Here is a 26,590-nt window from a genome sequence, read left to right on the forward strand (position 1 = left end):
GTATGATCGCGTTCGAGTTCTCCAGCTTTACTTCCCGTCTCTACAACTCCAGCAGCTTGGTAAGTACAACTTCTCCGTAAATTTTAACTTTGTAAATTTTGACGTAAATTTTAACTTTGAAATTTTTTCGTAAATTTTAACTTTGAAATTTTTCCGAACGTTTTTAACTTTGAAATTTTTCCGAACGTTTTTAACTTTGAAATTTTTCCGAACGTTTTTAACTTTGAAATTTTTTCGTAAATTTTAACTTTGAAATTTTTCCGAACGTTTTCGACTTTGAAATTTTTTCGTAAATTTTCAACTTTGAAATTTTTCCGAACGTTTTTAACTTTGAAATTTTTTCGTAAATTTTAACTTTGAAATTTTTCCGAACGTTTTCGACTTTGAAATTTTTTCGTAAATTTTAACTTTGAAATTGTTTTGAACTGTAATTTTTTTTTATTTTAACAATATGGTTTCGCGTGTGTGTATGCCTTCGCTGCGTCCTTCACTCAGTCAGCAAGCCTAACAGCTGGCCACTGGGTGAAGGCCGCTGCTGAGCCAGCTAGTACGTGACGTGGTGATAACACCCGAGCGAGCGCGCACGGCTGACGAACCGCCCGCCGGCTCCCCGGCCAGCCGGTCGGCAGAGAGAGCGTAGGAAAATAAAAGTACGCAATAGGCATAGTAATCGTCTGTTTTCCAAAAATTTTTAAGAAATTTGTGAGTGTGTTTATTTATTTTTTTTCACGTCTAAGATTGGTACTGCCTAGATCATTTGTGCGAGTGGAACTGTTTAGAGCCTGCGTTAGGTTCAGTATTAATATTTTACAGTTGTGATTATTACAATTTTTTTTCTAGTCGAAATTATTAGTGCTATCAGTTGCAGTATATTTCATCTTGTAATAATTTGTTTTTCCCCTGGCATACATGTTAGTTATTATTCATGCATGATCGACTTAGCTCGAAACAAGATGGATGCCGTGCACACCCATGTCCTACCGACGGGCAGCGCGCGCAGAGCGTGTCCTCCCCCCTCCCTGCTTCAGCCCCCACCCGTGGAGCGCTCCCCTCCCTCCACCTGGATGGACTCTCCCCCCCCCCCCCCCCTCATCAGCGCCGCGTGAGGACCCTACCGACCCCCCCGCGCTCCCTGCCGGCCCCGTGCACGGAGCGATGTTTCCGCCGCGCCCTGCAGCTTACGTCTGACTAGTTACCGCGCACCGCCGCATGGAGCGCCCAAGTCGGCCTGCCTGCCCCCTCGCCAGGCCCAAAAAAAAAAAAATAAATAACTGATGCACGCGCACTTGCTATCATAACCAAATAGAAAAAAAATAAATTTGTTTCATAAAAAAAATAGAAATTTTTTTGTACTTAATAAAATACAGAATATCTAATCACAACTAAATACAAAAATATACCAAAAAAAAAAATACGAGTAACTTACTATTGTAGTATATTTCGTAAAAAATATTGTATGTGTTGCAGGTATTCAGTGCTTCTCCTTGCGTCGAGCTACTCCCCAGTGTGATCCGCTTGGAGAACGCCTGTCTGCCCTCTGGAGTCCTGCACCGTTCCTCTTCGATTCCGGTCAGTACATAAAACATAAAATTTTGACATCAGTGTCTTTGCGCTGTCTTGAAAAAAAAATTCCAAGTGCTAAGCCAGGTGGTCCCTTTTCTATGTTACAGGTTCCTGTGTGCTGTACGACGTTCCAGCCCTCCTCGTTGTGCGTGCGTGCAGTACACACAGAGTCGTTCCTGTGTTCTTCTGGTAAGTGGAATTTAATTTTTTTAATGCGTGTGAAGTTGTTTCTGCGTGCGTGTAGCTGTCTTTATGCAAGTGTATTTTGTTTGTGTGTAGGTGTGGTTGTATTTATGCACGTGTGTGTGTGGTTGTATTTATGCATGTGTATTTGTGTGTGTGGTTGTATTTATGCACGTTTATTTGTTTGTGTGTGTGTGTGTGATAATTATGATGTTCTTGTTGCTATAATTTTCCGCCCGTGTTACAGACTTCATCATGAAGAGGACCGCGTCTGGTGTTCCCGTGGCAGCCGGCCAGCCCTCAGCATCGGGAGCCCTCCAGCCCTCGACATCGGGAGCCTGCCAGCCCTCGACGTCGGGAGCCTGCCAGCTTGTGTCATCTCAGGTATGTGCACCGTCACCAGGGAATGGGTGTGCGTACTGTGGCAAATTGTTTTCCGCTAGCCGTAGTGCCAGACGGCATGAGCGCATCTGCGCAGCTAATCCTGGCTGTAATACAACAAGCCAATGTCATATCTGCGGTATGACAATAATCCGCAAGGACAGTTTGGCCCGCCATATGAGAACGTGTGAGGGCACCGTCGAGCACAGCACAGGCTCGAGGTGCATTCACTGCGGGCAGCAATTCAAATATAGCCATGATGCCAGACGCCACGAGAAGAGCCAGTGCTCATTCAACCCTGAGCGCATTGCATTTACATGCACTACATGCCAGGGCGAGTTTACCCGCAAAGACAATCTATTGACGCACATCAAGACGTGCAAGGGTCTGGCTCCCAAGAGACGGTGCGTAGACGTGACCTCCGGCCTGCAACAGCCCGGCCCCAGCACTCGTCCGCAATACGTGGCGAGTGTGCCCGACCAGGCACAGCGAGACTTGAAGGCGCAAGCGCCTGACCAGGCTCAGGTTGACTTGGAGGCAGGCGGTACCGGGTTCGTTGAGGCGGAGAGTGCGTTCCGCAGAAATTTAAAGACCTTAGTGGCAGTCAACAATGGTGCGACCAAAGACATTTGCACGTACCTGGGTGAAATGAAAAATAACTTGATCAATCGCATTTCCCAGGAAGTACGTGAAAACGGCCCAGTGAAGTTCAATGTATGGCTTGAATGCGATTATGCCAAGCCCGCTCCCTTCGATGAAGGTGTAGACAAGAGGGCTTTCAAGACGAAGAATGTACCCATCTACGAAGAGAGCGACATTGAAGAGGCAGTAACAGAATGCATTGAGAAAATATGTAGGGAGGAAGACGAATACGTCAGCAAAGGATCCGGGTGGACTCTGTCTGCAGTAAAGAAAATTCAGCTCCGCTTCAACAAGTTAGTACCACTGCGAGTCTCCTCCTACATTGATCTGCCTGCCGCCATCAAGAACCGTGAGGCGTGCATAAACCCTAAGAACCTGGAAGACAACGAGTGCTTCAAGTGGGCCATACTGGCGCGGTACGTGGAGGGGGTACATGCTGAACGTGTGGACAAGAGGTACCACGACCTGGAGGGAAAATTTGATTTTTCAGGATTGGAGTTCCCTACCCCCCTCCACCAAATCAAAGTGTTTGAGCGAAACAACAAAGAAGTGTCTGTCAACGTCTACAACATTGACGAGAACGACAAGATCGCGCCAGTGCGTGTGGGGAAGGAGGAAAAGCAACATCATTTCGACCTCCTGCTTCTGTCGAACGAAGATAGTAACTCTCATTTCTGCTATATTAAGAACTTCTCAAGACTCGTCAGGCCTCAGATCACCGCCCACACAGAAAAAATCCATGTCTGCAAGAGATGCTTCACGTACTACGATGACCAGCACCGAGTTTCAGGGCTGACAGGGCAGCAGTGTCTCGACGCGCACAGAAAGTTCTGCAACACCCATGCTCCCGTACACGTCGAGATGCCTAAAGCTGACCAGAATGGCAAGCCACCTGTCATGGAGTTTCAAAATTACCACCACATGACAAAGATGCCCATCGTCGTTTATGCAGATTTTGAAGCCCTGCTAGTACCCATCTCATCATGCCAGCTGGACCCCCAGCAATCAGGCACCTATGCATATCAAAAACATGAAGCATACAGTTATTGCATATATGTAAAGGTCAACAATAGCGTGATCCCAGCCACGCCCACCGCCTCGCTGCCACAAGAGCCGATGCTATACAGGGGGCCCGATGCTGAGGCAAAATTCGTGGAGGATATAGTCGATATTGGGAATCAGGTGAAGGAAATATACCAGACCAGCCTGCCCATGACGCCGCTGACGGCTCAAGAGAATGCCAGATTCGCCGCAGCCCAACAGTGCTGCTACTGTAATACAGTATTTACGACTGATAACTATAAAGTCAAGGACCACGACCACTTCAGTGGAAAGTACCTTGGTGCCGCATGCAACAGCTGCAATCTTCTGCGCAGGCGGCCCAAGAAGCTTGTTGTGTACTTCCACAACCTCAGCAGTAGTATGTAAATGGGGCTCCGGAAACAGGATTCAGGATGTGGAGCCGGAGCCGATGTCCGCCATCTTGGATTTGTGACGTCACGACGGCAAAAATTCCTCAAAATTCCTCAAAAATGACTCAAAATGACTCAAAATTTCCCGTTTTGAGGAAAAATTCCCCGTTTTCGAGGGAAAAATTCCCGTTTCGAGGGAAAATTTCCCGTTTTATTCCTTAAAAATCCCAGCGGCTGAAAATTCCTAAAACTGGCTTAAGCATCCTTAACTCAAGCCAACGTTAAGCCATTTATAGGATTATGACGTCACCGCTGCAGTTTCTGTTACGCCCGCCATCTTTAAATTTACTATCCAATTTTAATGAAATAGAAAATTTTTTTAAATTTATAAAAAATTCAATTAATAAAATTTTAATAAAAATTTTTAAAAAACATACGTTAACGACACGGAGCTCAAAGTCCTCGGTTCGAACCCGGTGAGGGCGAAAAAAAATAAAAATGGCGACCGATCCTTCCACCACGGAAGTCACCTACAGACTAACCTACCACCACCAATAACAAGGTCAACTAGTATGATGTCATGTCCGCCATCTTGTCTTCGTCTGCTGGTAGCCATCATCATCTTGTTATCGTCGGCGAGAGTGCGCTGACGCCATGTTAGTTTAATTCTTATCCGCTAGAGTGCAGTAATCATTTATTATTGCTGTGTCACCCGCCATCTTGTCATTTGGCCGCCATCTTGAAAATCCATAATTATTTAGCTAGAAATTCGGGAAAAATTCCAAAATTCATTAAATAAATCACTCATTAATTTACAGATTGATTCGATCAGTTCCAGTCCTTGGTTCGATACCCGATCGATGCAATAATGTTTAATTTGATGTAAAAAAATAATAATTTCATTATTCCATGTTCAACATTCTTAAAGAGACATTAAAACCTCTACTGTCATCATCATCCTATAAGCCATCAAGACCAACATATTGGTAATTCGTAATTGTAATGCTAGAAAAGCGGGAAAAAGTTCAAAATTCATTAAATAAATTGGCATTAAAGTAATGATTGATTAGATCGATTCCCGTCCTTGGTTCGACCCCTGACCGATACCAAACAACTTTAATTTTAAAAAATACCACAAAAGCGACAGGTTTGAGAGAATAAAAACACATCAAGTTCTTTTAAAAAATACTTTTATTACATAATATATATTCTACTACAGGATCACTTACGAAAGCCAGCAATCTTATAATCATTTAGTTCCGCAGCGGTGTGAAATGACTAATTCTTAGCTCCAATCGGTTTATACTAGACAGAGTCCAGCCAGAACCTTTACAGACATAGTCCACCTCTTCTTGACAGAGTTTCTGGATACCGTATTTAACAGTTTGCTTCACATCGTTAGAACTGTAAATTACTGCAGCCGATGTCTTGAATGCACACTTCTTCACTTTGTCATCGAACGGATATGGCTTTCCATATATACAGTCCAACCACAAGTTATATTTCAAAGGTCCGTTTGTTGCTACATCATCAGTAAGCTGATTGATTATCTTCTGTCTGATATCATCAAGAAAATTACAAATGTCCTTTGACTCACCGAACGTATTTAGATAATAGTAGTCTTTCAACGTTCCACGAAATGCAGACTGCGCCAAGTAGAAGCCATTATCGTTCACTTGTAATGCTCCGAACACAGTCTTAGGTTTAGTTCCATGTTCAGACGTCATAACAATCGGTTGCTGGGCATCGGTTTTCTTGCTTGTACGCTTTCGTGTCTCCAATCTAAAGCGAGGAGTCGAAATGTCGGCAGGTAGTTCAGCAGTAGGAGCACAGACTCCACCTTTACATTTTTTCGCATGATGTCGCAAACTGTCAATTCGAGTAAACCATTTAAGGCACTCATCACATCGAAACTTCATGCGAGATGGATTCTTCGTGCATTTGCTCCGCTCATGTCTTCGTGCATCATGGGAAAATGCGAACGACGTATCACAGTAGCTGCAAGGATACCGTGGTGATGAAGACGATCCTTTCAGACCCGATCCAGATACAGGCGTTGCAACAGTAGTACCATCTCCAGGCATACTCTTATGCACATCGACGCATCGTTGTTGTGACGAAACCTTTACTTTCTGCCGCACAGCAGGACCTTTGCATGCCTTCATGTGCGTTTTCATATTATCTTTTCTGGCAAACTGCTTATGACATTTCTCACAAACAAACATTTTACGATATAGGTTCTTGGCACATTCTCTATTCTCATGTCGTCGAGCATTGCTGTTGTTTGAGAAAATCTTGTTGCAGTAACAGCACCGATGTTCGTTAGTTGTTGTCGATTCGGCATCCATTGAAGTCTCCATTGATGGTGAACCAGCGTTCGCCGAGTTTCCCTGCACATCCAGCTCAGTAGTCATTAAGCTATCTTCTGCTGGTGGTATCACATCTGTTGAAATCTCCTCCAATGTTGACGCCGTCGTTGCCAACGGGATCTGCACCTTCTCCATCGTAGCTGTCGTCAAGGTTCCCGTAGACGATGGTACAACCTCCGAGTTCGACGTTAAAGACGGTAAAGATGCCATCGAGGTCTCAAGAACAGGTAATTACGCGACTTATACACCAGAAGAAATAATCTAGGTGATCCTTACACCGACGACGTCAGTAACAAACTAAGCATCCTGTCGTCTAGAGCTCGCTTATATATACATGCACCATATGGAACAATACGCTAGTCAAATCAAGAACCATTTACAATAATACTAGAGTCAAAACAACATTAAAAATAGAAGGACCAAAAACGAAAAGGCAGCACATTTGGAAGAACCGACAACGAAAAGGCAGAACATTTGGAAGCACCGACAACGTAAAGGCAGCACATTTGGAAGCACCGACAACGAAAAGGCAGCACATTTGGAAGCACCAACAACGAAAAGGCAGCACATTTGGAAGCACCGACAACGTAAAGGCAGCACATTTAGAAGCACCGACAAGGTAAAGGCAGCACATTTGGAAGCACCGACAACGAAAAGGCAGCACATTTGGAAGCACCGACAACGAAAAGGCAGCACATTTGGAAGCACCGACAACGAAAAGGCAGCACATTTGGAAGCACCGACAACGAAAAGGCAGCACATTTGGAAGCACCGACAACGAAAAGGCAGCACATTTGGAAGCACTGACAACGAAAAGGCAGCACATTTGGAAGCACCGACAACGTAAAGGCAGCACATTTGGAAGCACCGACAACGAAAAGGCAGCACATTTGGAAGCACCGACTACGAAAAGGCAGCACATTTGGAAGCACCGACAACGAAAAGGCAGCACATTTGGAAGCACCGACAACGTAAAGGCAGCACATTTGGAAGCACCGACAACGTAAAGGCAGCACATTTGGAAGCACCGACAACGTAAAGGCAGCACATTTGGAAGCACCGACAACATAAAGGCAGCACATTTGGAAGCACCGACAACGTAAAGGCAGCACATTTGGAAGCACCGACAACGAAAAGGCAGCACATTTGGAAGCACCGACAACGAAAAGGCAGCACATTTGGAAGCACCGACAACGTAAAGGCAGCACATTTAGAAGCACCGACAACGTAAAGGCAGCACATTTGGAAGCACCGACAACGTAAAGGCAGCACATTTGGAAGCACCGACAACGAAAAGGCAGCACATTTGGAAGCACCGACAACGAAAAGGCAGCACATTTGGAAGCACCGACAACGTAAAGACAGCACATTTGGGAGCACCGACAACGAATAGGCAGCACATTTGGAAGCACCGACTACGAAAAGGCAGCACATTTGGAAGCACCGACATCGAAAAGGCAGCACATTTGGAAGCACCGACAACGTGAAGGCAGCACATTTGGAAGCACCGACAACGAAAAGGCAGCACATTTGGAAGCACCGACAACGAAAAGGCAGCACATTTTGGATGCATCATCGAATAAGGAAGCACATTTGGAAGCTCCATCAACTAAAAAAGGCAAAAAGGAAGCACAAGTTACGAGATCTAAGTCTTAGTAAGAAATCATAATACAAGAAATAAAAACATTACATTCTTATAATTTAAATTATTTATTTTATTGCTTTACATTATACAAATGCAAGTAAAACAAGTCAATATTGTATGTAGCCTGCATTCCTCAGTTCCTTGAGTATGAAGGATATTTCTTTGATGCACGAATAGTTTCCTGCACAAAGCGAACCATGTAGAAGTCTTAGCCGGTCAACCAATATGTTTGGATCTTTCTATGATGTGTAAGCATTCTCTTCTACCACCATCTTCCTTGCACCTTTATAATAAATATTATGATCTCTGGTGTCTTCCGTTTTACCACCAACCTCAGGGTAACTTTCATGTTTGAGACGGTGATCATCACAAGCTTGATCAGATTTATTTAATATATCACGTCGTTTCCATCGTTTCGGTCTCAGGACACCGCCACATTCTTCGATCTTGGCAGCTTTAGGTGCTTCATCATAGTCTATGTCTTTGTCAACAGCCTCAGAGTCACTGTAACAATCACCGTAAAAGGAATCGTCTTCACCCAATTTACCGTAATAATTCGATGTTGATGATGTTGAAGTGTCTTCATCGTCTTCATGCTTCCTTTTTAGGAGTCCATCATTTTTACAAAGTAGGAAAGATCTACTTGAATTCGGCTGGAATATATTCTCACTTTTCACGTTAAGGATTCTTCCATTGTCTTCATTTTTCCGTAAATCATCAACCTTCTTCAATTTAAGTTCTTTGTCGAGATCGGAAGAGCCAAGAAAATTATTGTCGTAATGCAGATCACTCTTCCTTAGGCTAGTAGATTCATCGTTGTCCTCTAGCTTGTACGCAGGCTTGGCGCTACAAGTTCTGCCATGTCATTTTAGGCTCTCTCTCCGCGTAAACGACTTGCTACATCGAACACAACTTATCATATTGCGCAGTGGATTTTTAACACAGTCATTCTTCTCGTGTTGTCTTTTATTCTTTCTCAAGATAAACTCTTTACTGAAAAACTTACACCTATGTTCTTTCGATACAGCGTCAGATCCCAAATCGGAATTCATATTAGTTACTGAGACTAATGCCAGATACCAATTGAGTGTTTTAAATTAGATTCAATACTTAAATAGAATTTTTTTCATATTTCATCAGCGAGAATTAATATATCTCATGCAAAAGTACTTTATGCATGTAGTTCTGCTTTTCAATAACAGATGTCGCCACATGTTGCTTGCAGGTAAATAATATTTAGTTATTTTATGCGGGATGCGGGATGCTCACTAACGATCGCAAAAGAAGGATGGCTTCGTTAGACTCCAAGGAAAAGGAAGTTCGTCTTGCATGTTGGTGCTCCACAGATGTCTCATGGCGTAATATTAATTTGACTGAGTAATGATATTTGTTAATTCCACCTGATAAAAATATTGCAAGTTTTGATTTAGTAGCAGAAATTATCGAATTAAATGTAACTCCAAATAAAATGACATGTCTCATTAGAACAAAAAAAATCCATGCAGAGAGCGGTTTCTCAGAATAGTCAGAAACACTTGAAGAAACCACAGGAATGATTGCAAGAACACGGGAAAAACCATCAAAATATTGTCAAGAATAATCAGGAGCACACTGAGAAAACCACCATAATATTAACAATAATAATCGGAAGCACACGGAGAAAACCATCATAATATTGACCAGATTAATCGGAAGCACACAGAGAAAACCACCACATGTTTTCTTTGATATCATAAAATTACAAGAAAAAATATTTAAAAATAAAAATAAATTAATAAAAAATTAAAAAAAAATTAAAAAATGCATAAATTTCTGGCTTGTACAAGAACTCTATCTTTGCTCAACAATGATAAGTTTACAAGCTAGCAGAAACTGTTTATGCATTTTTTAATTTTTTTTAATTTTTTATTAATTTATTTTTATTTTTAAATATTTTTTCTTGTAATTTTATGATATCAAAGAAAACATGTGGTGGTTTTCTCTGTGTGCTTCCGATTAATCTGGTCAATATTATGATGGTTTTCTCCGTGTGCTTCCGATTATTATTGTTAATATTATGGTGGTTTTCTCAGTGTGCTCCTGATTATTCTTGACAATATTTTGATGGTTTTTCCCGTGTTCTTGCAATCATTCCTGTGGTTTCTTCAAGTGTTTCTGACTATTCTGAGAAACCGCTCTCTGCATGGATTTTTTTTGTTCTAATGAGACATGTCATTTTATTTGGAGTTACATTTAATTCGATAATTTCTGCTACTAAATCAAAACTTGCAATATTTTTATCAGGTGGAATTAACAAATATCATTACTCAGTCAAATTAATATTACGCCATGAGACATCTGTGGAGCACCAACATGCAAGACGAACTTCCTTTTCCTTGGAGTCTAACGAAGCCATCCTTCTTTTGCGATCGTTAGTGAGCATCCCGCATCCCGCATAAAATAACTAAATATTATTTACCTGCAAGCAACATGTGGCGACATCTGTTATTGAAAAGCAGAACTACATGCATAAAGTACTTTTGCATGAGATATATTAATTCTCGCTGATGAAATATGAAAAAAATTCTATTTAAGTATTGGATCAATTTAAAACACTCAATTGGTATCTGGCATTAGTCTCAGTAACTAATATGAATTCCGATTTGGGATCTGACGCTGTATCGAAAGAACATAGGTGTAAGTTTTTCAGTAAAGAGTTTATCTTGAGAAAGAATAAAAGACAACACGAGAAGAATGACTGTGTTAAAAATCCACTGCGCAATATGATAAGTTGTGTTCGATGTAGCAAGTCGTTTACGCGGAGAGAGAGCCTAAAAAGACATTGCAGAACTTGTAGCGCCAAGCCTGCGTACAAGCTAGAGGACAACGATGAATCTACTAGCCTAAGGAAGAGTGATCTGCATTACGACAATAATTTTCTTGGCTCTTCCGATCTCGACAAAGAACTTAAATTGAAGAAGGTTGATGATTTACGGAAAAATGAAGACAATGGAAGAATCCTTAACGTGAAAAGTGAGAATATATTCCAGCCAAATTAAAGTAGATCTTTCCTACTTTGTAAAAATGATGGACTCCTAAAAAGGAAGCATGAAGACGATGAAGACACTTCAACATCATCAACATCGAATTATTACGGTAAATTGGGTGAAGACGATTCCTTTTACGGTGATTGTTACAGTGACTCTGAGGCTGTTGACAAAGACATAGACTATGATGAAGCACCTAAAGCTGCCAAGATCGTAGAATGTGGCGGTGTCCTGAGACCGAAACGATGGAAACGACGTGATATATTAAATAAATCTGATCAAGCTTGTGATGATCACCGTCTCAAACATGAAAGTTACCCTGAGGTTGGTGGTAAAACGGAAGACACCAGAGATCATAATATTTATTATAAAGGTGCAAGGAAGATGGTGGTAGAAGAGAATGATTACACATCATGGAAAGATCCAAACATATTGGTTGACCGGCTAAGACTTCTACATGGTTCGCTTTGTGCAGGAAACTATTCGTGCATCAAAGAAATATCCTTCATACTCAAGGAACTGAGAAATGCAGGCTACAATACAATATTGACTTGTTTTACTTGCATTTGTATAATGTAAAGCAATAAAATAAATAATTTAAATTATAAGAATGTAATGTTTTTATTTCTTGTATTATTTTTTCTTACTAAGACTTAGATCTCGTAACTTGTACTTCCTTTTTGCCTTTTTTAGTTGATGGAGCTTCCAAATGTGCTTCCTTATTCGATGATGCATCCAAAATGTGCTGCCTTTTCGTTGGCGGTGCTTCCAAATGTGCTGCCTTTTCGTTGTTGGTGCTTCCAAATGTGCTGCCTTTTCGTTGTCGGTGCTTCCAAATGTGCTGCCTTTTCGTTGTCGGTGCTTCCAAATGTGCTGCCTTCACGTTGTCGGTGCTTCCAAATGTGCTGCCTTTTCGTTGTCGGTGCTTCCAAATGTGCTGCCTTTTCGTTGTCGGTGCTTCCAAATGTGCTGCCTTTTCGTAGTCGGTGCTTCCAAATGTGCTGCCTATTCGTTGTCGGTGCTTCCAAATGTGCTGCCTTTACGTTGTCGGTGCTTCCAAATGTGCTGACTTTTCGTTGTCGGTGCTTCCAAATGTGCTGCCTTTTCGTAGTCGGTGCTTCCAAATGTGCTGCTTTTACGTTGTCGGTGCTTCCAAATGTGCTGCCTTTACGTTGTCGGTTCTTCCAAATGTGCTGCCTTTACGTTGTCGGTGCTTCCAAATGTGCTGCCTTTTCGTTGTCGGTGCTTCCAAATGTGCTGCCTTTTCGTTGTCGGTGCTTCCAAATGTGCTTCCTTTAAGTTGTCGGTGCTTCCAAATGTGCTGCCTTTACGTTGTCGGTGCTTCCAAATGTGCTGCCTTTACGTTGTCGGTGCTTCCAAATGTGCTGCCTTTACGTTGTCGGTGCTTCCAAATGTGCTGCCTTTACGTTGTCGGTGCTTCCAAATGTGCTGCCTTTTCGATGACGGTGCTTCCAAATGTGCTGCCTTTTCGTAGTTGGTGCTTCCAAATGTGCTGCCTTTTCGTTGTCGGTGCTTCCAAATGTGCTGCCTTTACGTTGTCGGTGCTTCCAAATGTGCTGCCTTTTCGTTGTCGGTGCTTCCAAATGTGCTGCCTTTTCATTGTCGGTGCTTCCAAATGTGCTGCCTTTTCGTTGTCGGTGCTTCCAAATGTGCTGCCTTTACGTTGTCGGTGCTTCCAAATGTGCTGCCTTTTCGTTGTCGGTGCTTCCAAATGTGCTGCCTTTTCGTTGTCGGTGCTTCCAAATGTGCTGAATTTACGTTGTCGGTGCTTCTAAATGTGCTGCCTTTTCGTTGTCGGTGCTTCCAAATGTGCTGCCTTTTCGTTGTCGGTGCTTCCAAATGTGCTGCCTTTACGTTGTCGGTGCTTCCAAATGTGCTGCCTTTACGTTGTCGGTGCTTCCAAATGTGCTGCCTTTTCGTTGTCGGTGCTTCCAAATGTGCTGCCTTTTCGTTGTCGGTGCTTCCAAATGTGCTGCCTTTACGTTGTCGGTGCTTCCAAATGTGCTGCCTTTACGTTGTCGGTGCTTCCAAATGTGCTGCCTTTACGTTGTCGGTGCTTCCAAATGTGCTGCCTTTATGTTGTCGGTGCTTCCAAATGTGCTGCCTTTACGTTGTCGGTGCTTCCAAATGTGCTGTCTTTTCGATGACGGTGCTTCCAAATGTGCTGCTTTTTCGTAGTCGGTGCTTCCAAATGTGCTGCCTTTTCGTTGTCGGTGCTTCCAAATGTGCTGCCTTTACGTTGTCGGTGCTTCCATTGTGCTGCCTTTTCGTTGTCGGTGCTTCCAAATGTGCTGCCTTTTCGTTGTCGGTGCTTCCAAATGTGCTGCCTTTTCGTTGTCGGTGCTTCCAAATGTGCTGCCTTTACGTTGTCGGTGCTTCCAAATGTGCTGCCTTTTCGTTGTCGGTGCTTCCAAATGTGCTGCCTTTTCGTTGTCGGTGCTTCCAAATGTGCTGCCTTTACCTTGTCGGTGCTTCTAAATGTGCTGCCTTTACGTTGTCGGTGCTTCCAAATGTGCTGCCTTTTCGTTGTCGGTGCTTCCAAATGTGCTGCCTTTTCGTTGTCGGTGCTTCCAAATGTGCTGCCTTTACGTTGTCGGTGCTTCCAAATGTTCTGCCTTTTCGTTGTCGGTGCTTCCAAATGTGCTGCCTTTTCGTTTTTGGTCCTTCTATTTTTAATGTTGTTTTGACTCTAGTATTATTGTAAATGGTTCTTGATTTGACTAGCGTATTGTTCCATATGGTGCATGTATATATAAGCGAGCTCTAGACGACAGGATGCTTAGTTTGTTACTGACGTCGTCGGTGTAAGGATCACCTAGATTATTTCTTCTGGTGTATAAGTCGCGTAATTACCTGTTCTTGAGACCTCGATGGCATCTTTACCGTCTTTAACGTCGAACTCGGAGGTTGTACCATCGTCTACGGGAACCTTGACGACAGCTACGATGGAGAAGGTGCAGATCCCGTTGGCAACGACGGCGTCAACATTGGAGGAGATTTCAACAGATGTGATACCACCAGCAGAAGATAGCTTAATGACTACTGAGCTGGATGTGCAGGGAAACTCGGCGAACGCTGGTTCACCATCAATGGAGACTTCAATGGATGCCGAATCGACAACAACTAACGAACATCGGTGCTGTTACTGCAACAAGATTTTCTCAAACAACAGCAATGCTCGACGACATGAGAATAGAGAATGTGCCAAGAACCTATATCGTAAAATGTTTGTTTGTGAGAAATGTCATAAGCAGTTTGCCAGAAAAGATAATATGAAAACGCACATGAAGGCATGCAAAGGTCCTGCTGTGCGGCAGAAAGTAAAGGTTTCGTCACAACAACGATGCGTCGATGTGCATAAGAGTATGCCTGGAGATGGTACTACTGTTGCAACGCCTGTATCTGGATCGGGTCTGAAAGGATCGTCTTCATCACCACGGTATCCTTGCAGCTACTGTGATACGTCGTTCGCATTTTCCCATGATGCACGAAGACATGAGCGGAGCAAATGCACGAAGAATCCATCTCGCATGAAGTTTCGATGTGATGAGTGCCTTAAATGGTTTACTCGAATTGACAGTTTGCGACATCATGCGAAAAAATGTAAAGGTGGAGTCTGTGCTCCTACTGCTGAACTACCTGCCGACATTTCGACTCCTCGCTTTAGATTGGAGACACGAAAGCGTACAAGCAAGAAAACCGATGCCCAGCAACCGATTGTTATGACGTCTGAACATGGAACTAAACCTAAGACTGTGTTCGGAGCATTACAAGTGAACGATAATGGCTTCTACTTGGCGCAGTCTGCATTTCGTGGAACGTTGAAAGACTACTATTATCTAAATACGTTCGGTGAGTCAAAGGACATTTGTAATTTTCTTGATGATATCAGACAGAAGATAATCAATCAGCTTACTGATGATGTAGCAACAAACGGACCTTTGAAATATAACTTGTGGTTGGACTGTATATATGGAAAGCCATATCCGTTCGATGACAAAGTGAAGAAGTGTGCATTCAAGACATCGGCTGCAGTAATTTACAGTTCTAACGATGTGAAGCAAACTGTTAAATACGGTATCCAGAAACTCTGTCAAGAAGAGGTGGACTATGTCTGTAAAGGTTCTGGCTGGACTCTGTCTAGTATAAACCGATTGGAGCTAAGAATTAGTCATTTCACACCGCTGCGGAACTAAATGATTATAAGATTGCTGGCTTTCGTAAGTGATCCTGTAGTAGAATATATATTATGTAATAAAAGTATTTTTTAAAAGAACTTGATGTGTTTTTATTCTCTCAAACCTGTCGCTTTTGTGGTATTTTTTAAAATTAAAGTTGTTTGGTATCGGTCAGGGGTCGAACCAAGGACGGGAATCGATCTAATCAATCATTACTTTAATGCCAATTTATTTAATGAATTTTGAACTTTTTCCCGCTTTTCTAGCATTACAATTACGAATTACCAATATGTTGGTCTTGATGGCTTATAGGATGATGATGACAGTAGAGGTTTTAATGTCTCTTTAAGAATGTTGAACATGGAATAATGAAATTATTATTTTTTTACATCAAATTAAACATTATTGCATCGATCGGGTATCGAACCAAGGACTGGAACTGATCGAATCAATCTGTAAATTAATGAGTGATTTATTTAATGAATTTTGGAATTTTTCCCGAATTTCTAGCTAAATAATTATGGATTTTCAAGATGGCGGCCAAATGACAAGATGGCGGGTGACACAGCAATAATAAATGATTACTGCACTCTAGCGGATAAGAATTAAACTAACATGGCGTCAGCGCACTCTCGCCGACGATAACAAGATGATGATGGCTACCAGCAGACGAAGACAAGATGGCGGACATGACATCATACTAGTTGACCTTGTTATTGGTGGTGGTAGGTTAGTCTGTAGGTGACTTCCGTGGTGGAAGGATCGGTCGCCATTTTTATTTTTTTTCGCCCTCACCGGGTTCGAACCGAGGACTTTGAGCTCCGTGTCGTTAACGTATGTTTTTTAAAAATTTTTATTAAAATTTTATTAATTGAATTTTTTATAAATTTAAAAAAATTTTCTATTTCATTAAAATTGGATAGTAAATTTAAAGATGGCGGGCGTAACAGAAACTGCAGCGGTGACGTCATAATCCTATAAATGGCTTAACGTTGGCTTGAGTTAAGGATGCTTAAGCCAGTTTTAGGAATTTTCAGCCGCTGGGATTTTTAAGGAATAAAACGGGAAATTTTCCCTCGAAACGGGAATTTTTCCCTCGAAAACGGGGAATTTTTCCTCAAAACGGGAAATTTTGAGTCATTTTGAGTCATTTTTGATGAATTTTGAGGAATTTTTGCCGTCGTGACGTCACAAATCCAAGATGGCGGACATCGGCTCCGGCTCCACATCCTGAATCCTGTTTCCGGAGCCCCATTTACATACTACTCTCAGCTACGACGAGAAGTTTATCATCAAGAAACTGGGCTACGACAACAAGGAAATATTCATAATCCCCCACACGCAGGAAAAAATGATAACATTTTCGAAAAGCCTGGGCGACAAATTCTCCGTACAGTTTATCGACACATTCAGGTTCATGGCACGAAGTTTGGCGTCCCTCGCGTCGTACCTGCCAGCCGACAAATTCAAAGAGACTTCGAATATTTCACACCAGAAGAAATGTCCCTCGTCACGAGAAAGGGTATATTCCCCTATGATTATGTTTCCAGCTGGGAGAAACTGGACGAGCCACAACTGCCTGCAAAGGAAGATTTTTACAATATGTTAAATGACAGCCATATCAGTGATGCAGAATACAGTCATGCGCAGGCAGTGTGGAACAAGTTCGGCTGTGTGACCCTGGGCGAGTACAGCGACGTATATTTAAAGACGGACGTGCTGCTTCTTGCAGACGTTTTCGAGAACTTTCGTCAGCTCTGTCTCGACACGTACGGGCTTGACTGCAGTCACTACGTCAGCTCCCCAGGGTTCACGTTCGACGCCATGTTGAAACAGACGCAGGTACGGCTGGAACTGATGACCGATTATGATATGTATATGTTCATCGAAGCTGGGATCAGGGGTGGGGTGGCACATGTGGTGAAGCGTCACTGTAAGGCCAACAACGTCTGCCTTCCCCGCACCTACGATCCCAGCCAGTCATCGAAGCACATACTCTATCTGGACGCCAACAACCTCTACGGATGGGCCATGTCGCTGCCGCTGCCAGTCAGAAGCTTCAGGTGGGTGGGCGCTGATATCGACGTGATGACGATACCTGACGAGGGGCGGATGGGGTACATCCTAGAAGTTGATGTAGAGTATCCGTCTGCCCTCCACGAGGAACATAAGGACCTGCCGTTCCTACCCGTCAGCCAGTGCCCGCCCGGCTCGAGACAAACTAAATTAATGACAACTCTCGAGCATAAGGAAAATTACATCATTCATTATAGAAACCTGAAGCAAGCTCTCCAGCACGGACTGCAAATAAAGAAAATTCATAGAGTACTTCAATTTGAGCAGCGTGCGTGGATGAAGTCCTATATTGAAAAAAATACGATTATGAGACAACATGCTACAAATGATTTCGAGAAGGAATTCTTCAAGCTGGCAAATAACTCCTGCTTTGGCAAGCTCATGGAAAATAAATTCAAGCGGCAGCGTATGGAGCTCGTATGCAGCGAGGCGAGGCTCCGAAAGGTTATTGCCAAGCCAGCGTTCCAGGACCGAACCATTTTGGACGAAGACCTATCGTTAATAAAACTCCAACATGAGAAAATATATCTTGACTGCCCTATATATGCGGGGTTTGCGGTTCTGGACTTGTCCAAAACGCTCATGTATAATTTCCACTATGATGTGATGAAGACAAGATATAAGGATAACATTTCGCTGGCGTACATGGATACGGACAGTTTCATCTACGAAATCAAGACGCGCAATTTCTACCAGGACCTGGCCGACGACTCTGCGCTCATGAGCGTGTTTGACACGAGCGCGTATCCCATTGGTCACCCCTGCTACTCGCCCACCAATAAAAAAGTGGTGGGCAAATTCAAGGACGAGTGCAATGGGGTGACGATGGAGGAGTTTGTCGGCCTCCGAGCAAAGCTATATACATACAGATATGGGGAAACGATTACAAAGAGAGCAAAAGGAATACAAAAGTGCGTGGTAAAAAATAAAATTACATTTGAAGATTTCCTCGAGGTCCTGGAGGAACACGCAACAAAGCGCGCGCAAGTCCGGTCCATACGGTCGCACCAAATGACATTATACACAGAATGCTCGAATAAAATATCACTCTCATGGCACGATGATAAACGCATAATATGCGATGATGGTATAAACACATTACCATATGGATACAATGGTTAATGTTATTTTAACCATACCGCAGTATTTATGGAAAAATGAATTTTTTTCCTTCCACGAAAAAAGCAACTGAACAAATAACATGAAATGTTGAAACTGGTGTCTGTGCTCGTACGTTTCGCGCAGGATTCTCTGTCGGGGTCCCAGGCTTTTGCTGTGGTAGCCGAGAAGAAGACCCTGACGGGAATCTGTACCGTGATGTACGAGTATGGGACTAGTGTTTGCCACTTGGTAGCCACCCATGTCTCTGTTGATTTGGTGTACATAGCCTTCGTCGATGGATTTTTCATCGTTGGTTTCCTGAGTCCGCTCGTTGTAATTATGTTGCACCCACACTCTTTCGTGGTGCTTTTTTTGTTTGTTTTTTTACACCTAGATTTTTGGTCTTCTGGTGCTATTTTTCCTTGATTTCTTGCACTCCACACTGTTTCGTGGTGCGATTCGTTTTGTTCATGCACCTACACACTGTTTCATGGTGCTTATTTGGTTGGTTGGTTGGGATGGAAATGGTGGTTTCATGCACCTACGTTAATTTGTGGTGCAAGGTTTTATGTTGGTTGGTTTTAAGCATCCTCGTTGTTTGTGGTGCTACGTTTTTTGGTTGGTTGGTTGGGATGGAAGTGGTGGTGTTTTGCATCCTCGTTGTTTGCGATGCTCCGTTTTTTGGTTGGTTGGTTGGGTTGGAAGTGGTGGTTTTATGCACCTACGATGTTTTGTGGTGCTGCGTTTTTTGGTTGGTTGGTTGGGTTGGAAGTGGTGGTGTTTTGCATCTACGATGTTTTTGTGGTGCTGCGCTCTCTTGGTTGGTTGGTTGGGATGAAAGTGGTGGTTTTATGCACCTACGATGTTTTTGTAGTGCTGCATTTTCTTGGTTGGTTGGTTGGGATGGAAGTGGTGGTTTTATGCACCTACGATGTTTTTGTGGTGCTGCGCCCTCTTGGTTGGTTGGTTGGGATGGCAGTGGTGGTGTTTTGCATCCTCGTTGTTTTGTGGTGCTGTGTTCTCTTGGTTGGTTGGTTGGGATGGAAGTGGTGGTTTTATGCACCTATGTTGATTTGTGGTGCTGCATTTTCTTGGTTGGTTGGTTGGGATGGAAGTGGTGGTTTTATGCACCTACGTTAATTTGTGGTGCTGCATTTTCTTGGTTGGTTGGTTGGGATGGCAGTGGTGGTTTTATGCACCTACGTTGTTTTGCGGTGCTGCGCTCTCTTGGTTGGTTGGTTGGGATGGCAGTGGTGGTTTTATGCACCTACGTTGTTTTGCGGTGCTGCGCTCTCTTGGTTGGTTGGTTGGGATGGTGGTTGGTTGGTTTTAAGCATCCTCGTTGTTTGTGGTGCTATGTCTTTTGGTTGGTTGGTTGGGATGGTGGTTGGTTGGTTTTAAGCATCCTCGTTGGTTTGTGATGCAAGATTTTTTTTTTACACTGATGCGTTTTTTTACACCGATACGTTTTTTTACACTCATGCGTTTTACACTGATGTGTTTTACACTGAGGCGCTTTACACTGATGCGTTTTACACTCATGCGTTTTACACCGATGCGTTTTACACTCATGCGTTTTACACTCTTGCGTTTTTTTACACCAATGCTTTTTTTTACACCAATGTGTTTTTTATGCATCGATGGGCTCCTTACGCCGTTGGTGTCAAGCCGATGGGCTCCTAACATCGATGGTGTCATGTTGATGGGGTCACTACGATGGGCTCCTATCATCGATGGGGTCATGACGTTGGGCTCCTTACATCGATGGTGTCTTGTCGATGGTGTCATCGCTGGACTGTTACGCCGCTGGGTTCCGCAGTCGTTGTCATGCAAGATTTCGGCGTTGTGTGTCACCGCTGGACTGTTACGCCGCTGGGTTCCTCAGTCGTTGGCATGCAAGATTTCGGCGTTGTGTTTCAACGTTGGACTGTTACGTCGCTGGGTTCCACAGTCGTTGGCATGCAAGATTTCGGCGTTGTGTGTCAACGCTGGACTGTTACGTCGCTGGGTTCCACAGTCGTTGGCATGCAAGATTTCGGCGTTGTGTGTCACCGCTGGACTGTTACTACGCTGGGTTCCTCAGTCGTTGGCATGCAAGATTTCGGCGTTGATACATCGTTGTTACTGGACAATTTCAGCGTTGCTATGTGTTCATATGCTAGTTTAAGCACGTGCTTTGTGTCATTGTATCATGTGGTAGTTCTTTCTGGTAGGCTTGCATCGTTGTAATGGGCCACGGCTAAATAGAGACGTTGTTCATAAGTACTTGACTACATATGTGACGTATATTGCATATGGAGGCAAGGGGCTTGTGCGCGACCAGCCTGTTTAGCGGTGTCGGTCTCCAGCCCGTTCCGAACACAGAGAGCTGCGATGCAAGCTTTTTGTTTAAATGACTAATATTCTGTTTAAGTATTTAGCAGGTGAGCAGTTGCTGAGATGGAGAGAGATTCGGTGTGGGGCGGGGAGCTGGTGAGATGGAGAGAGACGACGGGGCGAGCGTAGGCTGCTGCTGGGAAAGAGAGGAAGAGACCTGCGAATCTACACACATGCATACATGTCAAATAAAATATAGATATAATTAAATGTATATGTTAACGAATATATATATATATCTGTAAAAATTTTTTTTGAGTTTTATTTCTATAATACTAATACCCCTGTTTTTTATTTGCTGATTTATTTTTTCTTGAGAAATTTTTTTTTATAATGTATGTTTGGAATGAAAATTGTTGGAAACAGTAATAGTGATTATTATATTTTAATTTTTTCCGAAAGAGAATAAGTAATAGACTGTACAAAAAGAAATACAATGAAATTAAGGTGAAAAGAAAACGGACAAATACATTGGTTTATATATATTTTATTTACATAATTCTATCACCCCTCACATCAGTCGATGACATTGGAAACATTATTTACAATTGCAATAAGGAATAGAAAAATTAAACATCACTGTAGTAATAAGGATGTTCATAGAGCCACAGCTTCAGTAACTGACTATTACAATGTGCACAGTGGAAACCATTATAAAATTTATCACACTTTTCAATTTGGTTTCCGTACATCTTTAACAGTGTTTTGAAGCCAGGACAGTTGCCTTGTTTACGTAGGTCAATTACATTGGCACTACACAAATCACTCACAATATGTTTCTGTTCATTACCAAGGACGTAAACAGCGTCGTCTTCCGGCTCGACGAGATCACGTAGCACAGATGTAAGTTGTTCATAGTCCACATCACCTTCATTCCACGAGAGTCCGTTCACTTCATAGGTTAGACGACGGTTCTCGCGTTGTGACTTTCTGTCTAGCTTAGTCCAGTCACACGGCGGTTTAAAGATGTATTCGCTAGTCTTGACTTCGTCACCGCCAATGACGGACGTCACGGACAGTTGCTTCACTACAGGTCCCTTTTGGGACGTAAGACACTGGACGTTGACAAGAAAGAGTGTCATATTGTCATTACTCACAGTTACACATACGGCGAGGCTGGAGTGACGTGACTAAGATGCTGGCTCTGCGAGGATGGCGCTGCGAGGCCGGAGAGCTGACACTACAAGGCTGTGAGGCTGGCCTTGACGGAGACCGGGACGTCTGGATGCTTGCAGCTGTGACCCCTGGCACTCAGGAGCTAGGCTGCTGCTGCCGCTGCCACGCATCTCGTCGCTTCTTGCACCATGACTTCATGTGCGGCGTGTCGGGCATGGACGACATATTCTTGTCGCACTCGGTGCATGGTAGACAGTCTTGGATGTCTGGGTCTAGCTGCAGGTACACCGGCAGGAACTTGTAGACGTATCTTATCTCGTACGGGGCGTAGACCAGGAGAAAATCCTTTGGTAGATAAGGTAACTCCGTCTCCTTATCCAGTGCCGCAAGCGTGCGCACTTTACCATATGCTAAGATGGCCGTCAAGATCTTTGCTCCGCTCCCACAACAAGCAAACATCGTCTTTCCTTCAGGCTGGGAGCTACGGCAAAAACTGAAGGCTTCCCGGGTAGTGCGGCCGGTATTTATACTCTAAAAGGTAGAATAGTGGTGAGGAGGAGGGTAGGGGTGGGAGTGGAAAAATACAAGAGTAGTGGTGGGGGGAGGTTATTACGATGAAAAATAATAAATTAAAAAAGGGGGGGGGTTTAAGTTCGTATATGTTTTGGTAAAAGTGGTGGGGGTCATTCTGCCTGCGTCCACCGCGGGGGAAGGATCGGTCGTCATTTTTTAATTTTTTTTGCCCTGATCGGGTTCGAACCGAGGACTTCGAGCTCCGTGTCGTAAAAGTAATTTTTTATTATTAATTTATTAAAATTTTATTAAGTGAATTTTTTTATAAATTTTAAAAAAAATTTCGTTAAAATCGGATAATAATTAAAAAAGTTAAAGATGGCGGTCGTAACAAAAATTGCAACGGTGACATCATCATTCAAAATGGCTGAAAACACATAACCGGAATTTTCTAGAACACACAATGACGTCATCCAAAATGGCGGATCCAAAATGGCCGCCGTGATCTACTTGTCCCGTTACGCTGTGTCCCGTTACGCTTATACAAGATGGCCGCCGTGATGTCAGAATCCAAGATGGCCGCCGTGACGTCACAATCCAAGATGGCGGACACCGGCACCGGCACCACAGCCTGAAGCCTGTCCTCGGAAATACTTTCCTATACTACTGTTATAATATGTGTATTAAAATCATTCAGGTAAACATTTCATTTTTAAGAATTCTACGTTAAATTTCATTCACGATTTTCGTATTATTAGTGTATTTCCAACACGAGAACATATTAATTTTTTTAGACTTTTTCGGTTTTATCAGAGTCGTTTCATAATAATATATAAAATTTTGGCCTGCAAATGGAATGATTCGATAGTCGACGTAACTGCTCCAGCTGCGAATTATAGTGGCAGACGCGGAAACTACGTGTGATTCTCGTCTAAAAATGTGGAAGAAAATAAAATATTCGTGCAAATAATTCACGCTCGGCATTATTTTAAAGAATCTTACATTAAATTTTATGCCCGAGTTTCGTATAATAAGTGTATTCAACATGAGAACTCATGAATTTGCACGTTACCGAGGTTAGATGTTACTCATCTCTGAGGAGTATTGAAAAAAATCGCTTACTGTTTCTTTCAAAAACTATTTTTATTCGCGTATAAAGTTTACTGTTTGTCAGTTGAAATTTATGTTGGAAAGAAGTTTTGAAATAACTTTATATTTTAAAAGTATACACAAAGGAGAAGTCAAGGTCTAGAGCACTGAATGAGAGGCAAGAAATAACAGCTATTGTAACTCATCAATTGAAATGAAGATACAGTATAAGGTCTGTTGGGAGGAGGAACTCGTGCCTGAAGAACATCCGGAGGTCATACAGCTGCCCGTCAGGAGAAGCTTTCTCGGCTGCATCTTCACGACCAGAGCGGTCTGTGTGTACCGCCAACCTCCGTTAGGAGAAGGCGTCGTAAAGGTGAGCGTTTGTTAAACAATTTTGAAAGATGTTAATACAATTTTGTAAAGAGTTTTCTTGTCATTTTAGATGCATTGATACAATTTTTGGTACTTTTATTCTTCATTAGATGACATGGAATTTAGTCAACCTAACTGCATAACAGAAATTCTACCATTTCGAACCAGTTATGATCGATTTCAATTACTTCAGAATTGAAACATTTTAAGTGATTTGGAAGAGACTATTTGCATTTGCAGTTATGTCGTCATGTGCCGTTATGACCAGCATCTCTCAGTGATTACTACTGATTTATAACTTTAAAATGGTCGAAATTTCGCCGTGGTCGTTTTTAGAGGTTCTCTGTTCCATTATCTCGTCAGCTGAAAACCCACGTTAAGGAATAAAACTCAGTGTCTGTGACACTAAGTGGCATCACGGTTCTTCTGCGCACGAGAGACCGTCAGGTATGTATCCTTGAGTTCGCTCTAAATAACGTATTTATGTCAATGGCAGGGGTGATCATGCATAATTGACTACATAGATGCTGCATGAAGCCACTTTTTTGTCCAGGTGGTCGTCTGCGCAGTATTTTCAGGACGCCAAAAAGTTGGTTGAAGATTGGTGTTTTGAGCGTTGAAACATTTTCAAAAGATTGTTTTTTTTTTTTAATGGAAGAGACAGTTTAATGTTGGAAATTTAAATTCATACATATTAACCATCATCTGTTATTGTCAAGAACATTTCGTAAGGTTTTGTATGCTGTAATAAGGTTACAGTGAGATAGAAAGTGACTACAACTACGTTACAACATGACATCACCTCAAAATTTCTAACTCCATAGTCAATGATCATTTTAAATTTTTGGAAGTTCTTAAAAAAATCTGTACTATTGCATAAGTATACATTTGCGTGATAGTAGTGTAATTTTTACTGTCTGGCCGCAAATATGGTGTTAATTATGTATTTATGTAGATGGATTATTAGAGCTATATCTCTATTCTACCTTTTATCGTAGTACGGTAGAACACTAAACCCAAACTGAATTTAAGTAAACGCGTTTATTTAGATATTGATAATGGAAAATAATACGGGGAAAGCTTCTCCTAAACAGTTCTTTTTAAGTTCATGCCAGTTATATGTTTAGATAAATTAAGCTACAACCTAATTAAGAAGCACAAGTTCGTAATACGTCCCGAGATATTGCCCATTGGCTGTAACTAAAGAACACACACTCTAAGATCAATAGGAAAAGTAAATATTATAAATGAAAGCGTAAAAACGCGACACAGGTGGGTTTTAACAATAATGAAAATTTGTACTGTCTTAATAATCGGTTTTATGAATGTTTATGTGAAAGAAAGAATTGCATAAATACTTTGATGTAGGGCCACAATACTTGAGTGGTCGCATCACTTACCTCTCACTCAAGACATTCAGGATTCAAAGGTCCAAGCGCTCAGAATGACTATTTGTTGCATTACTCCATGAGAAAGAGTGAAATAGTAAAATTTTTAGACCTTCAAAATTTCAAGGGCCTGAATATAAGAGTACGATATTTTCACATGTTGTCCATCAAGTTTGACAGTAAAAATTTGCCAAAATTTAGCTCCTCGTTATCTTTTTTTACTGCTACATTTATTTTTCCGTCTAATTTTACTGGAATATTTCATCTTCAGGAATAGTGAATTTTCGTTGCTGTTCCGTCGTTGAATCACTCTTTCGAACGATGGACCACTTTCTTTCGTTAACATTGTGTGTGAAATCCTTTCACGGAATGAGATTGCTTTAATTGTTTGCTTGAACCCTGAGCATGCACACTATTGAGTTCCGTCCAGAGAAACTTTGCAGTGTTTCATGGAGTGCCTTGTCCACAGGACTTCACCCCCTGCCTGGGCGATGTGACAGTAATTTGAGGTGGAGGACATACGCGCTGTGTTACCCCTCCTCCACCCCCCTGAAGCATCATACGAGAGGGGAGTGTGGCGTTTAAGTTCCCATTCCTGCTGCTTCAGATTGTCTTTTACTATTAATTTTTGCGCAAAGAATTTCGAAAAACTCAAAATTTGACTGTTTTTCTTCGATTCGTTCGATAATTTCAGTCATTGCACCAATATGTGAGAGGTATCAAACGATTCTGCACAACTTCAATCTGTTTCTCCTTTGCATGAGCCATTGTATCACGTAAGTGTGCTGCCAAAGGAGCAATAACGAATAATTCGACCATCAAAACACGAAGTGGCGTAACTGCAAAAATGCCGATGTTGAGATATACTGGCTACAGACATATCTTTACGTGGTCTATCATGTCACGAAGTGGCGTAACTTAATTCCCAATGGTTTTGAAGATATAATGCTTTTTCATTTCGTCGTAAGTGTTTTGGAGACTATTCAGCAAAACACGTACTGACTTAAGTTAACTTACGCCTGTTCGTGTTTTCCGAAAAAAAAAATTGTTGACTATTTCTCGTTTTACACGAAGTGGCGTAACTACATGTGGGGCGGTCGGAAAATGCAACCTAATTGTTTTGTTGCACAAAGATG

The 26,590-nt window shown here is 42.3% G+C and overlaps 1 protein-coding gene across 1 annotated transcript in view; it reads left to right on the forward strand.

Moving 5' to 3' along the window:
- Positions 1 to 26,590, forward strand: part of LOC134537449 (uncharacterized) — a 36,482-nt gene continuing 9,892 nt past the window's right edge. Inside the window, exons 1-5 of the mRNA XM_063377941.1 lie at positions 1 to 59; positions 1,468 to 1,569; positions 1,671 to 1,752; positions 1,994 to 4,096; positions 17,153 to 17,483. Coding sequence (XP_063234011.1) covers positions 3 to 59; positions 1,468 to 1,569; positions 1,671 to 1,752; positions 1,994 to 4,096; positions 17,153 to 17,483 — 2,675 coding nt within the window. The 5' untranslated portion in view covers positions 1 to 2. The remainder of the gene's footprint in view (positions 60 to 1,467; positions 1,570 to 1,670; positions 1,753 to 1,993; positions 4,097 to 17,152; positions 17,484 to 26,590) is intronic.

This window comes from Bacillus rossius, chromosome 1, assembly GCF_032445375.1.
Source record: "Bacillus rossius redtenbacheri isolate Brsri chromosome 1, Brsri_v3, whole genome shotgun sequence".
In the NCBI taxonomy this organism is placed as follows: Eukaryota; Metazoa; Arthropoda; class Insecta; order Phasmatodea; family Bacillidae; genus Bacillus; species Bacillus rossius.